Raw genomic sequence first — 17,750 nt, forward strand, 5'->3', positions numbered from 1 at the left:
TTTAAAAAATTTAAAAAATAAGGTTTATACAACATATTTTGGAGTGCGAACCCATTAGACCTCTTTGTCGAAACTACTTCATTGCCATATCATTTTTTTGCAGTGTATTACCAGGAAAATAATCAACACCCTCTCGACCAATTATATTAGAGTATTCGGCCTAGTAGTGGTACAACGTTTTGTATTGTACTATTGTATTAGTGATTTACACAGTATTACAGTATATAAACAGTATGTATAGAGCATCAAAGAATAAGACATTTACATGGCACAGCACATGTCTCATAACTCAATTTATTGGACATATTACTTCATTTGTTTTTTTTTTGGACTTACATTTCATGAGAATCCATGTAAAGGAGCAATGTAACATGCATCACATTTTCATTGCAGGCATATAATCACATATAATGTGTTTATAAAAAGCATCTACAGGAAATTGAAATGATAATTGTACAAAAACCTTATTCATGGTCCTTCCGAGCCAGATAGGAACCATTGACCAGTGGTGGCTGTAGAGTTGTTTTGTATAATAATAACAATAATAATAATCATCATACTATTATTAATAATAATTCAATTTATCACAAACCTGTGGCTGCCTCTCTTGCCAAGCGGACCAGTGAGAAAACTACGAGTCAAAATGTTTTATCTCTATGTGACACAACATTCCATTCTGTGGGTGGTTTAAAGATGCAGAGCTCATGGATGACCAGTTTAATATTATTAGGTTTAATACTGAGATGAACACTGATTTGCTGATATCTAGTTGTTCTTTGCGGGATTCAGCCAGTATCAAAATACATCCTATACACAGATTAAATAGGTGGATTGCTTTAGTATTTAAAAAAAAACATCTTCTTATGTTTTCTTTACATTTCTTTACATGGATGTGGCTCTTAAGTGACAAGCAAGATGGTTAAGACCAATATGACGTTTCCAAGAAACAGTTCATTGATAAAGATGTTACTCCTCGATATACATTCATGGTGAGAGAACACGAGTCCACCAAATAATCCACAAAAGTCCCCAAGACTTCATGTGTGGCATTTACTCAGTCTCTCCAATTGTCATTGATCATCACTGAGACTAATGGTCATGTGCACTGTCCTCACGTGGATGAGGTATATTTTAGTAGGCTATAAGTCACGCTTTTTCTTCATTCCAGCTCCCTTCTCAAATGCCAACCTTAGCAATGCAGGATCTTGATGAAAGCTTTTCTGAACTCTATATTGAAAGTGGTGTATATGATGGGGTTCACGGCACTGTTCACATACCCCAGCCACGTGAAAGCATTATACATCTCCGCAGGAACCTTGCATGTGGTGCAGTGGGTGTTCAATATATGAGTGATGAAAAAAGGTAGCCAGCATATGATAAATACACCTGAAGAGAGAGAGAGAGAGAGAGAGAAGACAAAATGTGAAAAGATCAGAGAAACCAGCTAGTACCATGTTACTGGATTGATGTGAACATTGAATCATGTCCTGAAGATAAACTTGATACATCTTAATTTCTCCCCAATGAAAATAAAAAATGTTTCCTCGTCTGACTTTCTGCCTGTAAGCTATTTTCAAGTTAAAGATTACAATATACCTATACAGGCCATCAGAAAACTACAGCTAGTAAAATAAAGATATCAGCTACATTCTATTGAGTCGTCTTATTGCTTATGATGTGTGAAAGTAAAATAGACTTTACCCCCAATGTCTCTGTATCCCTCCTCTCTCCTGAAAAGTTCAACAGTACTCTCAAACATTCAAAGTGGTATTCATGCTAACAACTTACCCAGGACTATGGCTAACATTTGAGTGGCTTTCTTTTCCTTCTGTTGGGAGATCTTCCTCTTACTCATGAGAGTGGGTTGCTGCTTGATAGACGTCTGTGTTTTTCCGTTGGGTAAGGCCTCGGTCTGAAACGCTTTAGTCACTTTGGGCACTTCCACCAGTATGTCCTTCGAGTCGCCGTTCTTCTCCACTTTGACGGAGCTCCCAGGCGGGGAGAGGGGCACGGAGGTGGGGCTGGCGTTGGCCTTGGTTGGCGGCAGGAGCTGGTGGCTGGCAGGCGTGGCGGTGGCATTGTCCACATTCTTCTGTTTCTGAGGGTTGCAGTTGGTCATTTCATCCAGCTCTATGTCGTCCCCTTCATGGGCCACCTCTTTGATGAAGATCTGCTGACAGAAATCAACAACAATGTTAAAGTAGTAGTAGTAGTAGTAGTAGTAGCAGTAGCAGCAGTAGTAGTAGTAGTAATGTAGCAGTAACTTCAATAGCTTGCTTACAGGGAGAAATGGGAACAATAGAGGTGACACCTTGTTAACTGCCTTTGAAAGTGAAGACATTCCCTTCTGAGAGTTACTCTGTAAAAATAGCACAACAAATACTTGACACACCACTTTTTTCTTGTTGACAGGAAAGCTCCCATTAGGTTTCACAATCACAGTGCACAGCCTCACATCTCCTGGGTGACTGCACTTCTCCTGAAACAACAACAGGGGAGAGAAGCTAGCACACAGTCACTGCACAGGCACCAAAAGGTCTCCGAGTCGCTCTTTGAGAGGGCACAATTGTAAAGAACAATTAACAATAAACTAAACAAATTGTAATTCTATTGAGTGTACGCCGTTATTTGATTCCCATTCGAATCAATACCTCCATAACACTCAATAGTGCAGAAATAAAAAGTCACTTAAACTGACAGTATTGTTTCAGAAATAGTTTATTGACTCGCAGTATAAAAGTGATGAGGACTATTTGCCCTGCAATTGCATAGTACGTTCTGAATGTATTTCATCTGCTCTCTCCCTTCCCCACACCAAGACAAAAGGTATGCATGTACATGAGCAATGTAGAGATACACGGCTTCTTTTCCTGTATTGATCCGCATTAATGTCACTAAAATCAATATCCAGAAAATGAAAAGGTCACGAAAAGGTACATCATAATTACTGTTGCATTTCAGCTCTCCTGCCAATCTAGTAGGCCAATGAACAATGGCCAACAATGACCAATTACAGCAGAATATGTTGCTAATAATCTCAATACGCGAAGAGAACCCTCATAAAATGCTTTAGGATAATTGCGTGTGCCCTTTTCAATCCTGGCTAGAATTCTATCTACTGTGTTTTTCTTGCCCCTTACACAAAATCATTATCTGTGTGTTCGGCATCTCATTTCTGGCAATAGCAAGCACTTTATGGACAATATTTAGCTTCCTCATGTTTGATTCCATTCTCCAAAAACACATGACATGTTGTTGACAATGGATTTAATTGAATTGTCTCTCCCTAAGTGTGTCAAGCACTTCATTTTTGAAAAACACGACTTGCAGCCTAGTCACCTTTAACGTGGCGCCTGCGTCGTGGTCACCTGTCCCTTGACACGGGCGCTTTGTGTTCACCCGTTTCCGACGCTTGCGAAGCACCACATAAATCTGCACGTAGACCAGCAGAGTGATGATGAAGGGAATGTAGAAGGACACAATGGAGGAGTACACCACAAAGGCCGGGTTGGCGATGATGCACAGGGACTCGTCGCGAGTCGCTAGGGAGGAAAACAAAATTGCGCTCCGGTCAATACAGAAAACAACAATACCCGCCAAACCAGTAGCCCAGTTGCACGAGTGAGCAGGAACAGCTCATTGGAGCAGGAGCCATTCTCTGTAGCATGACACTCAGCTTGACGTACAACCCCTGGACAGGACGCTAGTATATTGCAGAGTCTTATCCCCAATTGTACCTCGTTAATTCTGAGTGCCAAGCTGAGACGCATCGGGTCCCATTCATACAGGCTTTAGTGTGACTAAGGCCGAGGATCAATCACTCAACCTTTCGACCTCAACGTGGACACGAACCGCAAGGCCACTGAGTTGGTCGATACAGGGCATAACGCCTAAAAGGCCCGTTTTGGATGAATATACAATGTGTATGAAAAAGGAGCATTCAAACTCACCACCACACTGTTTACCCCATTCACAGCAGTCATACAATTTAGTATCACCTACCACTGTCATACGGAGTCTACTCCTTAGTCCCATAAAAGCCTAAATACTGTGGAAGCACTGAGCAATAGCAAAGATCACAATGCAAGGGAGCCCACAGTTCCTGCTATTACCTGTGTTATTTAGGCCGAACAACAGGGGGCATGATATCGCAAAGGACAGAACCCACACCACCGAGATCATAACAGTGACTCGTCTTCTGGAGCTGTAGCGCGTGTTGTACAGCATGGGCATAGCGACTGCTGTGTATCTGTCGTGGAAGGAAGCAGAGGGTGAGGAAAGACAAGGGACAAATACTGTAGAGTTAGACAAAATGCCAGACTGCACAAGTACACACACACACACACTTTGCCACATTTGACTATGGTTTTACAACTGTGCAGACTAGACGTGGAGTGACAGCAAACACCTTTCTCTGTATTCTCGTAGTAGGGACACCAGGGATGCTGGGGTAGAAAAAAAAGGTGGGTAAACTCTTGAGATGACGGGAGACGACTAACGCGCAGTAAACGCAAAGAAAAATCATAATTTAGCGTAACAGGTGCATAAACACTATTCAGGAAACAGAACCCAAACTATAAGCTTGTTTAATAACTCCAACGTTTGTAAACAAACACTATGTGGCCTCAAAACCCTATAATTTTGGATGGACAGTCCTTGCATCCATAGCTCTGTCTATGCATTTGACAGTGGTTACATTTCCAGGCCCATCCATCAGCTGTTGACCAAAACAGATGCAGTTGGCCACTGTTATTGATTCAATGAAGGACTCTAGATTTAAGGGTACTCTTTATTCAATAGTACAGATTTAATTATGAAATGTGCATGTGTCTTATCTTAATAACCTAAAATAAGCATCTGCAGTATAAACAACTCACAGATATTCTCCATACATACTAAACGTACAGACATTTTGTATTTAAACACAAATCACTTCAGTAACTATTTAAATTACCTCTGAGCTAAGTATTCACATAACCAAGGTGAATATTTGTTCTTGTTCAGGCATTTGAGTGACACAAAAATCAGTGATGTGGAAAATCATGCAAAATGAAAGTGGCATACAGCATAGTCCATAAATAATGGAATTGGTATTCAATAGAAAGTATCAGATGGGTTTGCAAGAAGGCCTTTTAGGACCAGACGGCACTGAATTTTCTTAAAGATTTTCACTGCAAATCCACAATGGCACCTGCCTTCGGCCAAGATTCAACAATTTCATGAGCACTTACCGATCAATGCTGATGGCACAGAGATTGAGGATGCTTGCAGTGCACATCATGACATCTAGGGTGACAAAGATGTCACAGTGGATTTTACTAAACCTCCACTCTCCCACCACCTGAAAGAAAGATGTTTCAAAATGTAGAGACAACAGTTTTATTTCCCTCAAGCACTGACTCAAGCACTGACTATTTTTCAGTTGCAGTTCAGTCAGACATTAAAAATCCTGCCCTACATGTTCCTCAATAGATGTTCTTATATTTTCATCTGTTCTCATGAATCTTCCAATGCCTGCTCCATTAACCACAATTTCCCTGTCACTTATATCGGAATCAATCAAAAAAACGGTGTATACAGTAAATACTGTATACACTGAGTGTACACTGTTCTTTCAACAGCATAGATTAACCAGGTGTATAGGTGTGCCATTGAGGGTGAATGGTTAACACAAAATATTCAATATTAAAGTGCCTTTGAACGAGGTATGGTAGTAGGTGCCTGGCGCACCGGTTTGAGTGTGTCAAGAACTGCAACGCTGCTGGGTTTTTCATGCTCAACAGTTTCCTGTGTGTATCAAGAATGGTTCACCACCCAAAGGTAATCCAGCCAGAGGCAGGCTAGTAGTTGAAAATGGGTCATTGATGAAAAAGGACCAAGGAGGCTGACACGAATTGGGCAGAGCAGTTAGTCAACTGACAGTCCAGTAAAACATTGGTGCCTAATGACCCATAAAAAAACGCACAACTTGTCGTACCTTGATATGAATGGCAGCCGATAACCTTACAGAGTTCCTCTTCTTTCAGCAGAAAACAAGAAACTGTGGTTGCAGTGGGCTCAGGAACAAAAACACTGGACACTGGAGAATTGGAAAAACATTGCCTGGTCTGATGAATCCTGGTTCCTGCTGTTTCACGCTGATGGGAGGACAAGGGTATAGAGAAAACCACATGAGTACATGCATCCATCATGCTGTGAGTCAACATTGCAGGCTGGTGGTGGTGGTATGATGGTGTGAGGTGTGTTTTCATGGCACACACATTGGACCCCTCGATTAAAGTGGAGCAACATTTGAATGCCACAGGATATCTGAACATCATTGCCAATCACGTGCATCCCTTTATGGCATCTGAAAAACCCTTGATACATCTGAAAACGCAATTTTCTCTACTATTTTTTTTCTGCATTGTTGGGAAGGGCTCGTAAGTAAGCATTTCACAGTTAGTCTACATCTGTTGTTATTAACGAAAGCATGTGACAAATAAAATTAGATTTGAACAGCCTGAATTCTTCTGGAATGGATGCTATTTTCAGGTACACTGTGGCATTTAAACGTTGCTCAATTGCTATCAAGGGACCTAGCGTGTGCCAGGAAAACATTCCCCACACCACTGCCACCAGCCTCTATTGTTGCCACCAGGCAGGATGGGGTTATGTACTCCAAATCCTGACTCTGCAATCAACATGACGCACAGAAACCGGGATTCGTCAGACCAGGCAATGTTTTTCCACTCCTCAATTGTCCAGTGTTGGTGATCTTGTGCCCACTGGAGATGCTTCTTCTTGTTTTTAGATGATAAGAGTAAAAGCCGGTGTGGTTGTCTGCGGCAATAGCCCACCCGTGACAAGGACCGATGAGTTTTGCGTCCCGAGATGCCGTTCTGCACACTACTGTGCCGTTATTTGCCTGTCTGTGGCCCACCTGTTTTTTGTGTGTTTTTTAAACTTTTATTTAACTCGGCAAGTCAGTTAAGAACATATTTTTATTTTCAATGACAGCCTAGGAACAGTGGGTTAACTGCCTTGTTCAGGGGCAAAACTACATTTTATTTTTTACCTTGTCAGCTTGGGGATTCAAGCTTGCAACCTTTCGGTTACTAGTCCAACACTCTAACCACTAAGCTACCTGCCACCTGTACGATTCTTGTCATTCTACTTTCGGCCCACAGGACTGGCGCTGACTCTGTTATTTTGTTTGTTGCATGATTCTCGGTAAACCCCTTGACATTGTCATGTGTGAAAAGCAGAGGATGCTGGCTGAAATAATGGAACCGGTGCAGCTGGCAACGACGATCATGCCAGGCCCAAAGTAGCTTAGTTCCCTCGATTCTAACGTTCATTTGAACAGTAACTGAATGCCTAGACGTGTGGCTGCCTGCTTTGTATAGCAAGCCACATGACTCACTCTCTGTAAGAGCAAACCATTTTCATGAACGGCGGATATACCTAATAAACTGGCCACGGAGTGTATATACACTACAAAAGTATGTGGACACCCTGTCAAATTAGTGGATGTGACTAATTCAGCAACAGGTGTATAACATCTCCATAGACAAAGATAGTAGATAGTAGAATGGCCTTAATGAAGAGCTCAGTGACTTTCAACGTGGTACCGTCATAGGATGCCACCTTTCCGACAAGTCAGTTTGTCAAATTTCTGCTGTACTAGATCTGCTCCGGTCAACTGTAAATGCTGTTATTGTTAAGTGGAAACTTCTAGGAGCAACAACGGCTCAGCTGCGAAGTGGAAGGCCACACAAGCCCACAGAACAGGACCGCCTAAGAGCACCATGCGCAAGTGTTGGCTGGAGCAGTGGAAACACGCTCTCTGGAGTGATGAATCACGCTTCACCATCTGGCAGTCTGACGGACGAATCTGGGTTTGGTGGATGACAAGAGAATGCAACCTGCACCAATGCAATGTGCCAAACAATAATCCCTTTCATTTTTTTCGTCACTGAGCAAATTTCAGGTCCGCTGAGCACGAACTTGAACTTGTGAAAATTCTGTGAAACTTTCAGCGTGCGTTTACTGTGAACACTGAGGCTGCAACCCGCTTTAAGTTACAGTTTTAATAGTGGCCATATAGGTTACTGTGGCTATTTGATCATGATGTAGACCTACCCGAGTGGACGTCCATCAAATACAATGGAGAAAATGCATTGCATAGCATTTTAACATGCAAATAGCTGTTCTATCATTTAGCCTACAGTAGTAGCCAATGTGTGATGTTCAATGTAGCCCCATATACTACCTATCACTGCAACCTGTAAGCTCTCGTTGGCTGGCCCTCGCTTTATACTTGTCACCAAACCCACTGGCTCCAGGTCATCAACAAGACCCTGCTAGGTAAAGTCCCCCCTTATCTCAGCTCGCTCGTCACCATAGCATCACCCACCTGTAGCACGCGCTCCAGCAGGTATATCTCTCTGGTCACCCCCAAAGCCAATTCTTCATTTGGCCGCCTCTCCTTCCAGTTCTCTGCTGCCAATGACTGGAACGAACTACAAAAATCTCTGAAACTGGAAACACTTATCTCCCTCACTAGCTTTAAGCACCAGCTGTCAGAGCAGCTCACAGATTACTGCACCTGTATATAGCCCATCTATAATTTAGCCCAAACAACTATCTCTTCCCCTACTGTATTTATTTATTTAGCTCCTTTGCACCCCATCATTTCTATTTCTACTTTGCACATTCTTCCACTGCAAATCAACCATTCCAGTGTTTTACTTGCTATATTGTATTTACCTCGCCACCATGGCCTTTTTTTGCCTTTACCTCCCTTATCTCAACTAATTTCTCAATTGTAAATGAGAACTTGTTCTCAACTTGCCTACCTGGTTAAATAAAGGTGAAATAAAAATACAAATAAATACAAATATTCCATGAGACTTTTGAAAAACATGCAGGGCTTGACATTAACCTCTTTAACCACTTGTCCTTCTGACAAGGAGGTGACTGAAAATGTTGTTGTGTTGTTTGATGCAAGAAACCACTTTGCAAAATAAAATGCATCATTATTCCCAATACCATTATTACAGAGAATCAGACAAATTATGCTATCCTCTGCCTATTGGCTACTTATCTTATTCAACACTGTCTCAAAATACACTGCCGCTTTAAGACAATAAAAAGCTCTTTACCAGTCTCCCTTTTCAAAAGATGTCTAGAAATGTATATGTTTTGTGCTCTTGTAGGAAGCAATCACACCCCTATTGCTGACTACAAATGTGTTCTAGAATCAATTTTAGTATTTCAAAATGGAGTGAAGTTATTTTTTCTACGACCGGTACCAAGGCCCTTTGTAGGGTCATGTGAAGGTTATTTTTTTAAACTTTGTGAAACTGTATAACTGGGATAATAACTCACTAACTTGCAAAGGATATGAACAAAATGTAAACACGTGGCTTCATGCAGCTCTCGCTTTGATCTAAAAACAAGCGCATCCACTCACACCACTCATGCTGTAAACACAGTCCAGTTCAGAGTAAATGTCACAGATCCATATATGGCAATGGTCTATTTGCATAATGCAGCTCTGATTGTTTATGCCGCATGGGTCTGTGAAGAGTACGGGATGAGTAGTACATGTCAATGCAATAGAATCCTACTCTGATGCGCTCTGCCTACAACAAAATCTCTTGCGTAGTTCATTTTGTTTTGGTATGTTGCATTAACAGTGGCTAATATTGCATTGTTTCGGATGCTCTCTCGATCGAGAGCATCCTGTCGGGCTGTATCACCGCCTGGTACGGCAACTGCTCCGCACACAACCGTAAGGCTCTCCATAGGGTAGTGAGGTCTGCACAACGCATCACCGGGGGCAAACTACCTGCCCTCCAGGACACCTACACCACCCGATGTCACAGGAAGGCCATAAAGATCATTAAGGACAACAACCACCCGAGCCACTGCCTGTTCACCCCGCTATCATCCAGAAGGCGAGGTCAGTACAGGTGCATCAAAGCTGGGACCGAGAGACTGAAAAACAGCTTCTATCTCAAGGCCATCAGACGATTAAACAGCCACCACTAATATTGAGTGACTGCTGCCAACACACTGACTCAACTCCTGCCACTTTAATAATGGGAATTGATGGGAATTGATGTATAATATATCACTAGCCACTTTAAACAATGCTACTTAATATAATGTTTACATACCCTACATTATTTATCTCATATGTATACGTATATACTGTACTCTATATCATCTACTGCATCGTTATGTAATACAGGTATCACTAGCCACTTTGAACTATGCCACTGTGTTTACATACTCATCTCATATGTATATACTGTACTCGATACCATCTACTGCATCTTGCCTATGCCGCTTTGTACCATCACTCATTCATACAGTGCCTTGCGAAAGTATCCGGCCCCCTTGAACTTTGCGACCTTTTGCCACATTTCAGGCTTCAAACATAAAGATATAAAACTGTATTTTTTTGTGAAGAATCAACAACAAGTGGGACACAATCATGAAGTGGAACGACATTTATTAGATATTTCAAACTTTTTTAACAAATCAAAAAATGAAAAATTGGGCGTGCATAATTATTCAGCCCCCTTAAGTTAATACTTTGTAGCGCCACCTTTTGCTGCGATTACAGCTGTAAGTCGCTTGGGGTATGTCTCTATCAGTTTTGCACATCGAGAGACTGAATTTTTTTCCCATTCCTCCTTGCAAAACAGCTCCAGCTCAGTGAGGTTGGATGGATGGAGAGCATTTGTGAACAGCAGTTTTCAGTTCTTTCCACAGATTCTCGATTGGATTCAGGTCTGGACTTTGACTTGGCCATTCTAACACCTGGATATGTGTTAGATATATGCTCACTAACAGGAATGTAAACAAATAAGTGCACAAAATCTGAGAGAAACTCTTTTTGTGCTTATGGAACATTTCTGGGATTTTTTATTTGTTCTTGAAATTTGGGAAAAACACTTTACATGTTGCGTTTATATTTTTGTTCAGTGTATTTTTATTTTATTGGGCTGATGGTGCCTGCATCTGACAGTCAGTCTCAGTGGAGGGAGAGAGCAGCTGACTGAGGGTTTGCCTCTCAACATCCCTCTGCTCTCCCTTTCCTCCACTGACACTGGCCAAAACAGTGTCACCGTCTTCCAGCTTATGGCAAAACTCGAGTCGCACCTCATTATTTCTGCCTCATGCACAAATTCATTTTGTTACTCCTGTGAACAGAGAAAGTGAAATATTCCGCAAGCCTACGTTCCTACTCATGGAAAAGGGAAGAACACACATTTTATGGTTTATGAATACGAAGTATTGACAATGCTGAGTAAGAAGTTAAACATGAACTCACTTGTAAAAACTGCCACTCTTTGTTGTATTCATTGACAGTCTCTCTCTAATCATGGTTTTAAAGTTGAGAAATATCACAGTATCAACTTCGCTGTAGCTTTCTGTCATGCCTGCTACATTACTACAGACACGGTCATCTCAGCCATCTGATAGGCAAGCTATAGGTCTATAGTGCGCTTGATTTGCTCTCTAGGCAGAGTTTGTACTTTCAGACACATGAAATGGTTAGAAATGGCAACAGTTTGCCTACCCGGGATGCAGGGCAGCTGAATCGGGTGCACCTACCACCTGAGACAACAACAAAAAATAGGAACACAAGGCTTTATTATCATTGGGTTTTCTACAGAAATGTTTGACGATCGACCAGGAATGCCTTGGAGATCAACCGGTTGGTGACCACTGCTCTAGAAACTAGAGTGAAGTTCAATCTCGTGCTTGTCTCTGTGGGCTGATATTTCTGCACAGCAATCCCGGAGGGAGCTGCGCGACAGTCTCTGGCTACTGCGCGAGAGGGAACATGGTGCCAATTGTAAAGTTTGGTGGAGGAGGAACAATGGTCTGGGGCTATTTTTCATGGTTTGGGCTCGGCAGTGAAGGTAAATCTTAATGCTACAGCATACAATGACATTCTAGACAATTCTGTGTTTCCAACTGTGTGGCAATAATTTGGGGAGGGCCCTTTCCTGTTTCAGCATGACAATGTCCCTGTGAACAAAGCGAGGTCCATACAGAAAATGTTTTTCGAGATCGGTGTGGAAGAACTTGACTGGTCTACACAGAGCTCTGACCTCAACCCCATCGAACACCTTTGCGATGAATTGAAACGCCGACTGCGAGCCAGGCCTAATCGCCCAACATCAGTGCACGACCTCACTAATAGTCTTGTAGCTGAATAAAAGCAAGTCCTTGCAGCAATGTTCCAACATCTAGTGGATGTTGGGCGATATTGGAATGAGACACCTTCCCTTTTTCCACATTTTGTTATGTTACAGCCTTATTCTAAAATGTATAAAATAAAAACATGTACAGCCTCATTTTTTCTCACACACAATACCCCATAATGAGACTTTGAAAACAGGTTAATATTAATTCTGGGAAATGTATTCAGACTCTTTGCTATGAGACTCAAAACTGAGCTCAGGTGTATCCTGTTTTAATGGACCATCCTTGTTTCTACAACTTAATTGGACCTTAACCTGTGGTAAATCCCAGTGACTGGACATGATTTGGAAAATCACATACCTGTCTATATAAGGACCTCAGACTGGAGCCAAGGTTCACCTTCCAACAGGACAATGACCCTAAGCACACAGCCAAGACAATGCAGGAGTGGGTTCGGGACAAGTCTCTGAATGTCCTTTAGTGGCCCAGCCAGAGCCCAGACTTGAAACCAATCTAACATCTCTGGAGTGACCTGAAAATAGCTGGTCAGCGATGCTCCCCATCCAACCTGACAGAGGTTGGAATGGGAGAAACTCCCATTGATGAGGACAAAAACTGACAATTTAATCCATTTCAGAATAAGGCTGTAATGTAAGAAAATGTTGAGAGAGAACTGCCGAAATAAAGAAAGAGTGAGTTAAGCAATTAATATCCCATAATGCTTAGGGTCATAAAAATGCCCAGTTGCCCATTATTGTGTCAACCATGGCTTAGGGCTGGGCAAAATATCAAATTCATTTGATTAATTCTAATTTATGTTTTTGCGCAATATTCCAAATACCTGTATCGCAAGAACCTCTTTTTGAAAATTTTTTAATGAGCTTTTATGTCCACTTGTTCTCATGTTGTCTTTTTAGCCTTGTCTCCTTCGCTCCTTCTGTGCTGTGTGCACTTTCCCATTTACACCAGAGAGCTGCATATAAGGACGAGATGCACATGTCTCCGCCCGAACCATGGGAGTTGTTGTCCCAGAGGGAAGAGAGGCGACAAGCTTAGGTCCACAATAAGCCCATAGAAACGCAAGCCCTCACCCTTCCACTCACAACAGAGAGAGAAAGATGTTTTTTTTTACGTATAACGAGTAGCATATGCTTCTTCTTCGTTCTCAAGAGCCTGAGGAACCCGTTCTTATTAACAAACCACCTCCACTCTCCACAAGAACAGGGCTCCCCGTGGTGTAGCTACGAGATAACATCCCTGCATGACTGACAGTGCGCTTCAAAGCCCGCCTATCGTGGCAGATCCTCGTTTCCCCTTACACCACTACTGAGAGTGGTGCTTTGCTTCTCACTCAGTTTCTCACTGAATTTTATTGGAGTCGTCAAGCACAGAGTTATCCGCATCTCACCTTTTTCTTCTTTTTCTTTTTTTTTTAAAACAGCCAGAGCTGCGAAGCTGGGCTCATAGAGACCTGTCTGATTAATCTCTGTTCTGAGGCAGTGTGTTATCAATTATGCCAAGCTCAGACTTGAAGAGGGTTGTGTCTTTGCTCCTGGTTGTCTGTCTGCAGCCCTGCCCGTGATTAAATAATGATCTGACAAGCCTAATGAAGGCTCCTCTATACCAGGCTCCACACATCGGCCTATTAACACTCCTCCCTAACTCGTGGGAATGGAGCTCATGGCTAACACCCATAGACATCATGGATCATAATAAGGGCTTATTGGAAACATATATCTACCTCCACCATGATGTTAGTGGAGGACTGCCCTGACATTGGTGACATCGTAAATGCAACACGGCAAGAAACTCAATTGCTATGTTAATGGCCCGATACATATTTTCTCATTTGGTCCTGGTGTTTTGTTTTTCTCATTTTGCATTGAGATTGTACATTAGATATCACACTTTCTCAGAAATGCCAACATTTCATTTGCTATCTGCACAGGCACTTTGTTTAACATACTGTGAGGCTGGCTGGGAGGAGAGAGGCTAAGCATCTTTCCCAGCTGCTCATCAAAGCCAATAAACATCTCAAGACCTAAGGTCATCTAGCATATGCCAAGAAGAGGCTCTCAATATACCACATTTGGCATGGTCGCATGAAGGCAAAACGTATTCATAATTAATGCAAATTTAGCATTTAGCAAGAAAGGGCAACAGTGCTCCTGCAGCAGACTGTGACCAGCACATTACCACGGCTTGTTATTGGACTACCTGAACAAGATCTCACCAAAATGAGAAGAAAAAAAAAACAATGGTCTCGCAGCAAATTGCAATGGTTTCCTGGGAGAGGGACGATAATCCGAACATGACGTTGTAATAGCAAAAGATCAATGTGCTTATTTTTGTTGTGTCAAAGCATAATCCTACATAACATCTATTTTCTCCGCTAGAAATGTTTCAAGAGTGTGAATCATCCAAACAAACGCAAATCCACCCATTTCACTTGAAGGCAGTGCTTATTCTCATGTTAACAATAAGCCCTTATAATGTTGCCAAGCTGCAGCCTACTGTGTAAGAGGCACATATTTTAATTTGTGCCATTTCCAAAGTCTGGTTATGCTACTATTAGTCTGTAAGACAAAATGAATGGGATTCGTGCACAACAAACCATTCAAAGCTCATTCGTTATATCCTTAACTTCTTGTTAAGAGTGTACTAATTGACACATGACCTTAAACTTGGTATCCTTTGTAATACAATTGAGAGGCCTGTTTGAAGAGAGCTGAGGGTCACTGTGGAAAGGTTGTGTAACGAGTTAGCCTACTGTATGTGACATTTCTCAACCTTTTGTCAGAAGGAGCCTAGCAGTTTAGAGCTTTGGGCCACTACCCGAAGGTTTGAATCCCTGAGCCGACTAGGTGAAAAATCTGCCTATGTGCCTTTGAGCAAGGCAATTAATCCTAATTGCTTCTGTAAGTTGCTCTGGATAAGAGCATCTGCTAAATGACAAAAAAAAAATGTTTTAATGTAAAATGAAAGTACACCATATAAAACGCAGGAGAATCTTTCTGGTTTTCTTCGATGCTAGACGAAGAGATCAAGTCACAGTTTTTCTCCAAAGCACATGACAGACTTTATAGATTTTAGTGTCATTTGATAGCCCTTGTAATCAGGAGGCAGGCTCATTGATACACACACAGGATGATTATTTCACTGCAGTCTTGGATGGCCTCTCATTTCTCTGGCCAAAGACCATGGTCAAATATAACATCCTAAACCTGTTCTAAGTCCTGCTCTCAATTGATTTGCTTGACTGAGGTTGATTGTGTTGCTGCCCAAGGCTACCGTTCTGCTGCTTTACATCGCAAATGTCACTGGCCATTGATTCAACCTTACGTGGTTCTTCACAGCACACACCTAGATCACACAAGACAGTTTTAAAAGTCACATCACAAGATAATACATAATAATTCACCGATCTTGTCTAGCCTAGCTACAGTATAGCTGGGGAATGAGTACATACGTTTTACATTGACATTGCCAGTACTGCTGCTCCAGATACTACGCTAGATAGCTTCGTAGGTACAGCGCCATTTATTTTCATGGTGTGAATTTATTAATTTCCTCACTTTGCTCAAACTTAATTGTCTGACCTCCTGTCTACAGTATCAACGTTACGGCCTATTTGCTAGAGCGATTACTTTTTTTATTGAGTGACTCGTTAAACTGTCAGTTATAATATGCAATGCTATTTCCCACAATTTAATGCTGATGCCATTGTATCTATTAAATTCCACAGTTACATTGCATGGAACCATAATTACTTACAAGATATGTCCTTGTTGACAGGGAAAAACTGTTTGATGGATTTAAACTTGAATATTTTGTCGCGTGGTAAATTGGCACCATAAAACGTGATGACGTATATATTTTTTTTACGCCAGAGGTATTATTTTTTGTGCACTTTAAAGCCACGTCGTACATTTTTAAAATATATATTTAAATGTATTTAGAATTAATTTAGTTCAAAAATAATATCTTTAACCAGTTATGTGGCTGCACACAGTTATGTGGCTGCACATAACAGACACACATTGCATTCACATTGTTCCAGCACTTATAGCTGTTGCCTTTTTCCTTTCATTTACAATTTCTTGTCAAAACAATTAAGCTTCTATTTGCATAATGCTAAATGCTTTAATGACAGACACCTTGGGAAAGTCGTTCCAAAACCAGACCATTAATAAAGAAGAACTTTGAATCTACTCTTTTTCAGATCAACAATGTGGCCCTAACAGTTTGTTTTCATTTTGGAGGACTGAGTGGGAGGGTCAATGCAAGGGCAAATCAAAGAGGAAGGGTAAAAGGAACCCTGATTGGCACAAGTGTAATCAAAAAAAACTGTTTTTCTTCAGCTATGATTATGTACACAATTTGCTGTGCAACTTCATGGGAAAAGTCAACTACACCGCACCTTTAAGCCTTTCAGGAAATGATTAAGGTGTCTGGCTGTACAGGTAGCCTACCTCCAGGTAGGGTAAAAAAACAACAACTACACTGTATCTTTAGCTTTAAGCCTTTCTGCCAATGAAAGAGCATGGGTGGGTGTGTAGGTAACCTACCTCTAGATAGACCACCCAGGGCATAACCAAGGTGGCCACCAGCAGGTCAGCCACGGCCAGGCTGACGATCAGGTAATTGGTGGTGGACTGGAGGGCCTTCTCCCTGGACACGGCCATGCACACCAACACATTGCCAAAGACAATAACGAGGATGAGCAGCGTCAGGAGCATGGCATAGTAATTGTACGGGTGCTTCTGCCCGCTCTCCGTGTCATTGAAGCTCCCATTCCCATTGTCCCAGAAACTCTCATTGTAGGCATACTGTGTGAGGACATCCATTAGCTGTGAGTGACGAAGGCCGAGAACGGGCCCTGAAATGGAGACAAAGAAAAAGGGAGAGAATTTACATATTCAGCTTTAATTACAAGAGCTATGTGTTTGTGTGTGTGCGTGCGTGTATGTATGTGTGTCAGCTAAAATACATTATTGATGATTGCGCATTTACATGATTGTCTTTATCTCTCTATGCTCGTCTGCGTTTTTTTTGGGGGGGGGGGCGAGTGTGTGTGCATGTGCGTGCATTCGTTTGTGCGCGAATCCCGTCTGTTTCTAAGACGGTGTGCACTGTACATGAGGAAATTTCTTTATGGGGTTCCTATCTCCCCACTCTCGCTCCCTTCGTCACGTGCTCCAGCCTCCTGCCTATCTGAAAGCATTGCCCCGGGGACTCAGGCCTGTGCCTTTACCCCGCAGATGCCCTGTGCTGTCTGAGCTCATTTATTTGCCCGCTCCCATTCTTTATTTATGTGAGATTGTTCTCACTGCTGTCCTGAAAGCTTGTGTTGGAACTGGTTGTCCTCGCAGTGCTCACTGGGGCTGTACAAGCCTTATCCTTATACCCGCTGTGCGTCACGTACGCTTTATCCCAAGATCCGAGATAGGAGCAACGGCTAGCTATCGCCCAATCGTATACAAGGTTTCGGAGACATATCGAGCTCGGGGTGTGCTAAGAAGTTGAAGGCGGAGGGATAC

The 17,750-nt window shown here is 42.1% G+C and overlaps 1 protein-coding gene across 1 annotated transcript in view; it reads right to left on the reverse strand.

Moving 5' to 3' along the window:
* Positions 1–285: 285 nt before the first annotated feature.
* Positions 286–17,750, reverse strand: part of drd2a (dopamine receptor D2a) — a 33,466-nt gene continuing 16,001 nt past the window's right edge. The window contains exons 2-8 of the mRNA XM_064984199.1: positions 16,779–17,089; positions 5,232–5,341; positions 4,113–4,249; positions 3,340–3,542; positions 2,393–2,479; positions 1,789–2,170; positions 286–1,386 (exon numbers count right to left, since the gene is read on the reverse strand). Coding sequence (XP_064840271.1) covers positions 1,190–1,386; positions 1,789–2,170; positions 2,393–2,479; positions 3,340–3,542; positions 4,113–4,249; positions 5,232–5,341; positions 16,779–17,057 — 1,395 coding nt within the window. The 5' untranslated portion in view covers positions 17,058–17,089 and the 3' untranslated portion in view covers positions 286–1,189. The remainder of the gene's footprint in view (positions 1,387–1,788; positions 2,171–2,392; positions 2,480–3,339; positions 3,543–4,112; positions 4,250–5,231; positions 5,342–16,778; positions 17,090–17,750) is intronic.

Source organism: Oncorhynchus masou, chromosome 13 (assembly GCF_036934945.1).
Source record: "Oncorhynchus masou masou isolate Uvic2021 chromosome 13, UVic_Omas_1.1, whole genome shotgun sequence".
In the NCBI taxonomy this organism is placed as follows: Eukaryota; Metazoa; Chordata; class Actinopteri; order Salmoniformes; family Salmonidae; genus Oncorhynchus; species Oncorhynchus masou.